At 37.0% G+C, this 13,792-nt stretch overlaps 1 protein-coding gene across 2 annotated transcripts in view; it reads right to left on the bottom strand.

The window, feature by feature from the left end:
- rmdn3 (regulator of microtubule dynamics 3) overlaps positions 1-13,792 on the bottom strand; it is a 37,414-nt gene that overhangs the window by 22,206 nt on the left and 1,416 nt on the right. The window contains exons 3-4 of one of the 2 annotated variants that reach the window (XM_053231754.1): positions 9,752-9,883; positions 9,562-9,647 (exon numbers count right to left, since the gene is read on the bottom strand). In XM_053231754.1, coding sequence (XP_053087729.1) covers positions 9,562-9,647; positions 9,752-9,883 — 218 coding nt within the window. The remainder of the gene's footprint in view (positions 1-9,561; positions 9,648-9,751; positions 9,884-13,792) is intronic. The other variant, XM_053231755.1, reaches the window with a different exon arrangement.

The raw sequence follows: 13,792 nt of genomic DNA, 5'->3' as shown, positions 1-13,792 counted from the left end.
TCTCTAACTATACGCTAACGTCATTCTAACATTAACTACTCTCTAACTATACGCTAACGTCATTCTAACTTTAACTACTCTCTAACTATACGCTAACGTCATTCTAACATTAACTACTCTCTAACTATACGCTAACGTTATTCTAACATTAACTACTCTCTAACCATACGCTAACGTTATTCTAACATTAACTACTCTCTAACTATACGCTAACGTTATTCTAACATCAACTACTCTCTAACTATACGCTAACGTTATTCTAACATTAACTACTCTCTAACTATACGCTAACGTCATTCTAACTTTAACTACTCTCTAACTATACGCTAACGTTATTCTAACTTTAACTACTCTCTAACTATACGCTAACGTTATTCTAACATTAACTACTCTCTAACTATACGCTAACGTTATTCTAACATTAACTACTCTCTAACTATACGCTAACGTTATTCTAACTTTAACTACTCTCTAACTATACGCTAACGTTATTCTAACATTAACTACTCTCTAACTATACGCTAACGTTATTCTAACATTAACTACTCTCTAACTATACGCTAACGTCATTCTAACATTAACTACTCTCTAACTATACGCTAACGTCATTCTAACTTTAACTACTCTCTAACTATACGCTAACGTTATTCTAACTTTAACTACTCTCTAACTATACGCTAACGTTATTCTAACATTAACTACTCTCTAACTATACGCTAACGTTATTCTAACATTAACTACTCTCTAACTATACGCTAACGTCATTCTAACATCAACTACTCTCTAACCATACGCTAACGTTATTCTAACATTAACTACTCTCTAACTATACGCTAACGTTATTCTAACTTTAACTACTCTCTAACTATACGCTAACGTCATTCTAACATTAACTACTCTCTAACTATACGCTAACGTCATTCTAACTTTAACTACTCTCTAACTATACGCTAACGTCATTCTAACATTAACTACTCTCTAACTATACGCTAACGTCATTCTAACATCAACTACTCTCTAACCATACGCTAACGTTATTCTAACATTAACTACTCTCTAACTATACGCTAACGTTATTCTAACTTTAACTACTCTCTAACTATACGCTAACGTCATTCTAACTTTAACTACTCTCTAACTATACGCTAACGTCATTCTAACTTTAACTACTCTCTAACTATACGCTAACGTTATTCTAACTTTAACTACTCTCTAACTATACGCTAACGTTATTCTAACATTAACTACTCTCTAACTATACGCTAACGTTATTCTAACATTAACTACTCTCTAACTATACGCTAACGTCATTCTAACATCAACTACTCTCTAACCATACGCTAACGTTATTCTAACATTAACTACTCTCTAACTATACGCTAACGTTATTCTAACATTAACTACTCTCTAACTATACGCTAACGTTATTCTAACTTTAACTACTCTCTAACTATACGCTAACGTCATTCTAACATTAACTACTCTCTAACTATACGCTAACGTCATTCTAACTTTAACTACTCTCTAACTATACGCTAACGTCATTCTAACATTAACTACTCTCTAACTATACGCTAACGTCATTCTAACTTTAACTACTCTCTAACTATACGCTAACGTCATTCTAACATTAACTACTCTCTAACTATACGCTAACGTTATTCTAACATTAACTACTCTCTAACTATACGCTAACGTTATTCTAACATCAACTACTCTCTAACTATACGCTAACGTTATTCTAACATTAACTACTCTCTAACCATACGCTAACGTTATTCTAACATTAACTACTCTCTAACTATACGCTAACGTTATTCTAACTTTAACTACTCTCTAACTATACGCTAACGTTATTCTAACATTAACTACTCTCTAACTATACGCTAACGTTATTCTAACATTAACTACTCTCTAACTATACGCTAACGTTATTCTAACATTAACTACTCTCTAACTATACCTATAAAGTATAAACTATAAAGTTAGAGAGTAGTTAATGTTAGAATAACGTTAGCGTATAGTTAGAGAGTAGTTAAAGTTAGAATAACGTTAGCGTATAGTTAGAGAGTAGTTGATGTTAGAATAACGTTAGCGTATAGTTAGAGAGTAGTTAATGTTAGAATAACGTTAGCGTATAGTTAGAGAGTAGTTAATGTTAGAATAACGTTAGCGTATAGTTAGAGAGTAGTTAAAGTTAGAATGACGTTAGCGTATAGTTAGAGAGTAGTTAATGTTAGAATAACGTTAACTATACGCTAACGTTATTCTAACATCAACTACTCTCTAACTATACGCTAACGTTATTCTAACATCAACTACTCTCTAACTATACGCTAACGTTATTCTAACTTTAACTACTCTCTAACCATACGCTAACGTTATTCTAACATCAACTACTCTCTAACCATACGCTAACGTTATTCTAACATTAACTACTCTCTAACTATACGCTAACGTTATTCTAACATCAACTACTCTCTAACTATACGCTAACGTTATTCTAACTTTAACTACTCTCTAACTATACGCTAACGTTATTCTAACATTAACTACTCTCTAACTATACGCTAACGTCATTCTAACATCAACTACTCTCTAACTATACGCTAACGTTATTCTAACGTTATTCTAACATTAACTACTCTCTAACTATACGCTAACGTTATTCTAACTTTAACTACTCTCTAACTATACGCTAACGTTATTCTAACATCAACTACTCTCTAACTATACGCTAACGTCATTCTAACATTAACTACTCTCTAACTATACGCTAACGTTATTCTAACATTAACTACTCTCTAACTATACGCTAACGTTATTCTAACTTTAACTACTCTCTAACTATACGCTAACGTTATTCTAACATCAACTACTCTCTAACCATACGCTAACGTTATTCTAACATCAACTACTCTCTAACTATACGCTAACGTTATTCTAACATCAACTACTCTCTAACTATACGCTAACGTCATTCTAACATCAACTACTCTCTAACTATACGCTAACGTTATTCTAACATTAACTACTCTCTAACTATACGCTAACGTTATTCTAACTTTAACTACTCTCTAACTATACGCTAACGTTATTCTAACATCAACTACTCTCTAACTATACGCTAACGTTATTCTAACTTTAACTACTCTCTAACTATACGCTAACGTCATTCTAACATTAACTACTCTCTAACTATACGCTAACGTTATTCTAACTTTAACTACTCTCTAACTATACGCTAACGTCATTCTAACATCAACTACTCTCTAACTATACGCTAACGTTATTCTAACATTAACTACTCTCTAACTATACGCTAACGTTATTCTAACTTTAACTACTCTCTAACTATACGCTAACGTTATTCTAACATTAACTACTCTCTAACCATACGCTAACGTTATTCTAACTTTAACTACTCTCTAACTATACGCTAACGTTATTCTAACATCAACTACTCTCTAACTATACGCTAACGTTATTCTAACATTAACTACTCTCTAACCATACGCTAACGTTATTCTAACATCAACTACTCTCTAACTATACGCTAACGTCATTCTAACATCAACTACTCTCTAACTATACGCTAACGTTATTCTAACATTAACTACTCTCTAACTATACGCTAACGTTATTCTAACTTTAACTACTCTCTAACTATACGCTAACGTTATTCTAACATCAACTACTCTCTAACTATACGCTAACGTTATTCTAACTTTAACTACTCTCTAACTATACGCTAACGTCATTCTAACATTAACTACTCTCTAACTATACGCTAACGTTATTCTAACTTTAACTACTCTCTAACTATACGCTAACGTCATTCTAACATCAACTACTCTCTAACTATACGCTAACGTTATTCTAACATTAACTACTCTCTAACTATACGCTAACGTTATTCTAACTTTAACTACTCTCTAACTATACGCTAACGTTATTCTAACTTTAACTACTCTCTAACTATACGCTAACGTCATTCTAACATCAACTACTCTCTAACTATACGCTAACGTTATTCTAACATTAACTACTCTCTAACTATACGCTAACGTTATTCTAACTTTAACTACTCTCTAACTATACGCTAACGTTATTCTAACATTAACTACTCTCTAACCATACGCTAACGTCATTCTAACATCAACTACTCTCTAACTATACGCTAACGTCATTCTAACATTAACTACTCTCTAACTATACGCTAACGTTATTCTAACATTAACTACTCTCTAACTATACGCTAACGTTATTCTAACTTTAACTACTCTCTAACCATACGCTAACGTTATTCTAACATTAACTACTCTCTAACTATACGCTAACGTTATTCTAACTTTAACTACTCTCTAACTATACGCTAACGTTATTCTAACATTAACTACTCTCTAACTATACGCTAACGTCATTCTAACTTTAACTACTCTCTAACTATACGCTAACGTTATTCTAACATCAACTACTCTCTAACTATACGCTAACGTTATTCTAACATCAACTACTCTCTAACTATACGCTAACGTTATTCTAACATCAACTACTCTCTAACTATACGCTAACGTTATTCTAACATTAACTACTCTCTAACTATACGCTAACGTTATTCTAACATTAACTACTCTCTAACTATACGCTAACGTTATTCTAACATCAACTACTCTCTAACTATACGCTAACGTTATTCTAACATTAACTACTCTCTAACCATACGCTAACGTTATTCTAACATCAACTACTCTCTAACTATACGCTAACGTTATTCTAACTTTAACTACTCTCTAACTATACGCTAACATTATTCTAACATTAACTACTCTCTAACTATACGCTAACGTTATTCTAACATTAACTACTCTCTAACTATACGCTAACGTTATTCTAACATTAACTACTCTCTAACTATACGCTAACGTTATTCTAACTTTAACTACTCTCTAACTATACGCTAACGTTATTCTAACTTTAACTACTCTCTAACCATACGCTAACGTTATTCTAACTTTAACTACTCTCTAACTATACGCTAACGTCATTCTAACTTTAACTACTCTCTAACTATACGCTAACGTCATGCTAACATTAACTACTCTCTAACTATACGCTAACGTCATTCTAACTTTAACTACTCTCTAACTATACGCTAACGTTATTCTAACATCAACTACTCTCTAACCATACGCTAACGTTATTCTAACATCAACTACTCTCTAACTATACGCTAACGTTATTCTAACTTTAACTACTCTCTAACTATACGCTAACGTTATTCTAACATTAACTACTCTCTAACCATACGCTAACGTTATTCTAACATTAACTACTCTCTAACTATACGCTAACGTCATTCTAACTTTAACTACTCTCTAACTATACGCTAACGTCATTCTAACTTTAACTACTCTCTAACTATACGCTAACGTTATTCTAACATCAACTACTCTCTAACTATACGCTAACGTTATTCTAACATCAACTACTCTCTAACTATACGCTAACGTTATTCTAACATTAACTACTCTCTAACCATACGCTAACGTTATTCTAACATTAACTACTCTCTAACTATACGCTAACGTTATTCTAACATTAACTACTCTCTAACTATACGCTAACGTTATTCTAACTTTAACTACTCTCTAACCATACGCTAACGTTATTCTAACTTTAACTACTCTCTAACTATACGCTAACGTTATTCTAACATCAACTACTCTCTAACTATACGCTAACGTTATTCTAACATCAACTACTCTCTAACTATACGCTAACGTTATTCTAACATTAACTACTCTCTAACCATACGCTAACGTTATTCTAACATTAACTACTCTCTAACCATACGCTAACGTTATTCTAACATTAACTACTCTCTAACCATACGCTAACGTTATTCTAACATTAACTACTCTAACTATACGCTAACGTTATTCTAACATTAACTACTCTCTAACTATACGCTAACGTTATTCTAACTTTAACTACTCTCTAACTATACGCTAACGTTATTCTAACTTTAACTACTCTCTAACTATACGCTAACGTCATTCTAACATTAACTACTCTCTAACTATACGCTAACGTTATTCTAACATTAACTACTCTCTAACCATACGCTAACGTTATTCTAACATTAACTACTCTCTAACTATACGCTAACGTCATTCTAACATCAACTACTCTCTAACCATACGCTAACGTTATTCTAACATTAACTCCTCTCTAACTATACGCTAACGTTATTCTAACATCAACTACTCTCTAACCATACGCTAACGTCATTCTAACATTAACTACTCTCTAACTATACGCTAACGTCATTCTAACATCAACTACTCTCTAACTATACGCTAACGTTATTCTAACATCAACTACTCTCTAACTATACGCTAACGTTATTCTAACATTAACTACTCTCTAACCATACGCTAACGTTATTCTAACTTTAACTACTCTCTAACTATACGCTAACGTTATTCTAACATCAACTACTCTCTAACTATACGCTAACGTTATTCTAACATTAACTACTCTCTAACCATACGCTAACGTTATTCTAACATTAACTACTCTCTAACTATACGCTAACGTTATTCTAACATTAACTACTCTCTAACTATACGCTAACGTTATTCTAACATCAACTACTCTCTAACCATACGCTAACGTTATTCTAACATTAACTACTCTCTAACTATACGCTAACGTTATTCTAACTTTAACTACTCTCTAACCATACGCTAACGTTATTCTAACATTAACTACTCTCTAACTATACGCTAACGTTATTCTAACATTAACTACTCTCTAACTATACGCTAACGTCATTCTAACATCAACTACTCTCTAACCATACGCTAACGTTATTCTAACATCAACTACTCTCTAACTATACGCTAACGTCATTCTAACATTAACTACTCTCTAACTATACGCTAACGTTATTCTAACATTAACTACTCTCTAACTATACGCTAACGTTATTCTAACATCAACTACTCTCTAACTATACGCTAACGTTATTCTAACATTAACTACTCTCTAACCATACGCTAACGTTATTCTAACTTTAACTACTCTCTAACTATACGCTAACGTTATTCTAACATTAACTACTCTCTAACTATACGCTAACGTTATTCTAACATCAACTACTCTCTAACCATACGCTAATGTTATTCTAACATCAACTACTCTCTAACCATACGCTAACGTTATTCTAACTTTAACTACTCTCTAACTATACGCTAACGTTATTCTAACATCAACTACTCTCTAACTATACGCTAACGTTATTCTAACATCAACTACTCTCTAACTATACGCTAACGTTATTCTAACATTAACTACTCTCTAACCATACGCTAACGTTATTCTAACATTAACTACTCTCTAACTATACGCTAACGTCATTCTAACATTAACTACTCTCTAACTATACGCTAACGTTATTCTAACTTTAACTACTCTCTAACTATACGCTAACGTTATTCTAACATTAACTACTCTCTAACCATACGCTAACGTCATTCTAACATTAACTACTCTCTAACTATACGCTAACGTCATTCTAACATTAACTACTCTCTAACTATACGCTAACGTCATTCTAACATTAACTACTCTCTAACTATACGCTAACGTTATTCTAACTTTAACTACTCTCTAACCATACGCTAACGTTATTCTAACTTTAACTACTCTCTAACTATACGCTAACGTCATTCTAACTTTAACTACTCTCTAACTATACGCTAACGTTATTCTAACTTTAACTACTCTCTAACTATACGCTAACGTCATTCTAACTTTAACTACTCTCTAACTATACGCTAACGTTATTCTAACATCAACTACTCTCTAACTATACGCTAACGTCATTCTAACATCAACTACTCTCTAACTATACGCTAACGTCATTCTAACATTAACTACTCTCTAACTATACGCTAACGTCATTCTAACATCAACTACTCTCTAACTATACGCTAACGTTATTCTAACATTAACTACTCTCTAACCATACGCTAACGTTATTCTAACATTAACTACTCTCTAACTATACGCTAACGTTATTCTAACTTTAACTACTCTCTAACTATACGCTAACGTTATTCTAACATTAACTACTCTCTAACTATACGCTAACGTTATTCTAACGTTATTCTAACGTCCTTTTAACTCCGTTATTGTGACACTAATGTTACTCTAATGTTATTCTAACGTTACTCCAACGTCGCAGGAACATTTTAACTCCGTTATCGTGACACTAACGTCACAGGAACATTTTAACTCAGTTATCGTGACTCTAACGTCAGTCTAATGTTATTCTAACGTTACTCTAACGTCGCAGGAACATTTTAACTCTGTTATCGTGACTCTTACGTCACTCTAATGTTATTCTAACGTTACTCTAATGTCGCAGGAACATTTTAACTCCGTTATCGTGACACTAACGTCACAGGAACATGTTAACTCCGTTATCGTGACACTAACGTCACAGGAACATTTTAACTCCGTTATCATGACTCTTACGTCACTCTAATGTTATTCTAACGTTACTCTAACGTCGCAGGAACATTTTAACTCCATTATCGTGACACTAACGTCACAGGAACATTTTAACTCCGTTATCGTGACACTAACGTCACAGGAACATTTTAACTCCGTTATCATGACTCTTACGTCACTCTAATGTTATTCTAACGTTACTCTAACGTCGCAGGAACATTTTAACTCCGTTATCGTTACTCTAACGTCACAGGAACATTTTAACTCCGTTATCGTGACTCTAACGTCAGTCTAATATTATTCTAACGTTACTCTAACGTCGCAAGAACATTTTAACTCCGTTATCATGACTCTTACGTCACTCTAATGTTATTCTAACGTTACTCTAACGTCGCAGGAACATTTTAACTCCGTTATCGTGACACTAACGTCAGTCTAATGTTATTCTAATGTTACTCTAACGTCAGTCTAATGTTATTCTAACGTTACTCTAACATCGCAGGAACATTTTAACTCTGTTATCGTGACTCTTACGTCACTCTTATGTTATTCTAACGTTACTCTAACGTCGCAGGAATATTTTAACTCCGTTATCGTGACACTAACGTCACAGGAACATTTTAACTCCGTTATCGTGACTCTTACTTCACTCTAATGTTATTCTAACGTTACTCTAACATCGCAGGAACATTTTAACTCCGTTATCGTGACTCTTACGTCACTCTAATGTTATTCTAACGTTACTCTAACGTCGCAGGAATATTTTAACTCCGTTATCATGACTCTAACGTTACTCTAACATTCTATCGTTACTCTTACGCTACTCTAACGTTACTCTAACGTCGCAGGAATATTTTAACTCCGTTATCGTGACTCTAACGTTAGTCTAACGCTACTCTAACGTTACCTAAACCCTCGTTCACACCATCACAGCTGTGTCCCACACCACTACACGCTACATCACAATGGTTTAGACACAACAATCCCTTCCCAGTGACTGGAACTGTACTAAAGACAGACATGCTGAGTGTGTGTCACCTTCATCGTCCTCGTCGCGGTCCTCGTCTCTGTCCGTCTCTCGGTCAGTGTAGTCAGACTCGGCAGTCGAATACGCCGTAGTGTATCTATGAGTGCAACACACACACACACAGGTAGCAGCTGGTTAATCACTAATTATACAAATAGCTAGCTAGCTAAATACCACTAGCTCTGTCGCAGTGTCGCGTACCCGCCCTCGCTCTGACTGGTCATCCCGTTACTAGCAGTGAAGTAGATAGAGCTGGAGCTCATCGAATCAGAACGCTCCCTCGTCAGGAAGTGACGTCGCCGCCGTGACCTCTGACCCTCCTCCACTCCCCTCCTACAGAGACAGACAGACAAATCCGTTAAACGCACACTGACACTCTAGTACACTCTATAGCGCACACTGACACTCTAGTACACTCCATAGTGCACACTGACACTCTAGTACACTCTATAGCGCACACTGACACACTAGTACACTCTATAGTGCACACTGACACTCTAGTACACTCTATAGTGCACACTGACACTCTAGTACACTCTATAGCGCACACTGACACACTAGTACACTCTATAGCGCACACTGACACTCTAGTACACTCTATAGCGCACACTGACACTCTAGTACACTCTATAGCGCACACTGACACTCTAGTACACTCTATAGCGCACACTGACACACTAGTACACTCTATAGCGCACACTGACACACTAGTACACTCTATAGCGCACACTGACACTCTAGTACACTCTATAGCGCACACTGACACTCTAGTACACTCTATAGCGCACACTGACACTCTAGTACACTCTATAGCGCACACTGACACACTAGTACACTCTATAGCGCACACTGACACTCTAGTACACTCCATAGCGCACACTGACACTCTAGTACACTCCATAGTGCACACTGACACTCTAGTACACTCCATAGTGCACACTGACACTCTAGTACATTCTATAGTACACACTAATACACTAGTACACTCCATAGTGCACACTGACACTCTAGTACACTCTATAGTGCACACTGACACTCTAGTACACTCCATAGTGCACACTGACACACTAGTACACTCTATAGTGCACACTGACACACTAGTACACTCTATAGTGCACACTGACACTCTAGTACACTCTATAGCGCACACTGACACTCTAGTACACTCTATAGCGCACACTGACACACTAGTACACTCTATAGCGCACACTGACACTCTAGTACACTCCATAGCGCACACTGACACTCTAGTACACTCCATAGTGCACACTGACACTCTAGTACACTCTATAGTGCACACTGACACTCTAGTACATTCTATAGTACACACTAATACACTAGTACACTCCATAGTGCACACTGACACTCTAGTACACTCTATAGCGCACACTGACACTCTAGTACACTCTATAGCGCACACTGACACACTAGTACACTCTATAGCGCACACTGACACACTAGTACACTCTATAGCGCACACTGACACTCTAGTACACTCTATAGCGCACACTGACACTCTAGTACACTCTATAGCGCACACTGACACTCTAGTACACTCTATAGCGCACACTGACACACTAGTACACTCTATAGCGCACACTGACACTCTAGTACACTCCATAGCGCACACTGACACTCTAGTACACTCCATAGTGCACACTGACACTCTAGTACACTCTATAGTGCACACTGACACTCTAGTACATTCTATAGTACACACTAATACACTAGTACACTCCATAGTGCACACTGACACTCTAGTACACTCTATAGTGCACACTGACACTCTAGTACACTCCATAGTGCACACTGACACACTAGTACACTCTATAGTGCACACTGACACACTAGTACACTCTATAGTGCACACTGACACTCTAGTACACTCTATAGCACACACTGACACTCTAGTACACTCTATAGCGCACACTGACACTCTAGTACACTCTATAGCGCACACTGACACACTAGTACACTCTATAGTGCACACTGACACTCTAGTACACTCTATAGTGCACACTGACACACTAGTACACTCTATAGTGCACACTAATACACTAGTACACTCCATAGTGCACACTGACACTCTAGTACACTCCATAGTGCACACTGACACTCTAGTACACTCTATAGTACACACTGACACACTAGTACACTCTATAGTGCACACTAATACACTAGTACACTCTATAGTGCACACTAATACACTAGTACACTCTATAGTGCACACTGACACACTAGTACACTCTATAGTGCACACTGACACTCTAGTACACTCTATAGTGCACACTGACACTCTAGTACACTCTATAGTGCACACTGACACTCTAGTACACTCTATAGTGCACACTGACACTCTAGTACACTCTATAGTGCACACTGACACACTAGTACACTCTATAGTGCACACTAATACACTAGTACACTCTATAGTGCACACTGACACTCTAGTACATTCTATAGTACACACTGACACACTAGTACACTCTATAGTGCACACTAATACACTAGTACACTCCATAGTGCACACTGACACTCTAGTACACTCTATAGTGCACACTGACACTCTAGTACATTCTATAGTACACACTAGTACACTCTATAGTGCACACTGACACACTAGTACACTCTATAGTGCACACTGACACACTAGTACACTCTATAGCGCACACTGACACTCTAGTACATTCTATAGTACACACTAGTACACTCTATAGTGCACACTGACACTCTAGTACACTCTATAGTGCACACTGACACACTAGTACACTCTATAGTGCACACTGACACTCTAGTACACTCCATAGTGCACACTGACACTCTAGTACACTCTATAGTGCACACTGACACACTAGTACACTCTATAGTGCACACTGACACTCTAGTACACTCTATAGTGCACACTGACACACTAGTACACTCTATAGTGCACACTGACACTCTAGTACACTCCATAGTGCACACTGTCACACTAGTACACTCTATAGTGCACACTGTCACACTAGTACACTCCATAGTGCACACTGACACTCTAGTACACTCCATAGTGCACACTGACACACTAGTACACTCCATAGTGCACACTGACACACTAGTACCCTCTATAGTGCACACTGACACTCTAGTACACTCCATAGTGCACACTGACACTCTAGTACACTCCATAGTGCACACTGACACTCTAGTACACTCCATAGTGCACACTGACACTCTAGTACACTCCATAGTGCACACTGACACACTAGTACACTCCATAGTGCACACTGACACTCTAGTACACTCTATAGTGCACACTGACACTCTAGTACACTCTATAGCGCACACTGACACTCTAGTACACTCTATAGCGCACACTGACACACTAGTACACTCCATAGTGCACACTGACACTCTAGTACACTCCATAGTGCACACTGACACTCTAGTACACTCCATAGTGCACACTGACACTCTAGTACACTCCATAGTGCACACTGACACTCTAGTACACTCCATAGTGCACACTGACACACTAGTACACTCCATAGTGCACACTGACACTCTAGTACACTCTATAGCGCACACTGACACACTAGTACACTCTATAGCGCACACTGACACTCTAGTACACTCTATAGCGCACACTGACACACTAGTACACTCTATAGCGCACACTGACACTCTAGTACACTCTATAGCGCACACTGACACTCTAGTACACTCTATAGCGCACACTGACACTCTAGTACACTCCATAGCGCACACTGACACACTAGTACACTCTATAGCGCACACTGACACTCTAGTACACTCTATAGCGCACACTGACACTCTAGTACACTCTATAGTGCACACTGACACACTAGTACACTCTATAGCGCACACTGACACTCTAGTACACTCTATAGTGCACACTGACACTCTAGTACACTCTATAGCGCACACTGACACTCTAGTACACTCTATAGCGCACACTGACACACTAGTACACTCTATAGCGCACACCGACACTCTAGTACACTCTATAGTGCACACTGACACTCTAGTACACTCTATAGCGCACACTGACACACTAGTACACTCTATAGTGCACACTGACACTCTATAGTGCACACTGACACTCTAGTACACTCTATAGTGCACACTGACACACTAGTACACTCTATAGTGCACACTGACACAAACACACACACTCAGTACACACTACTGTTTCACAAGGTCACTCACTCGCACCTGATACCTTATTGACTTGTTCATTGATTG

This window comes from Pangasianodon hypophthalmus, chromosome 30 (assembly GCF_027358585.1).
Source record: "Pangasianodon hypophthalmus isolate fPanHyp1 chromosome 30, fPanHyp1.pri, whole genome shotgun sequence".
NCBI classification, from domain to species: Eukaryota; Metazoa; Chordata; class Actinopteri; order Siluriformes; family Pangasiidae; genus Pangasianodon; species Pangasianodon hypophthalmus.
The sequence above is the reverse complement of the archived record's forward strand: the minus strand, read 5'-3'. Positions and strand labels throughout refer to the sequence as shown.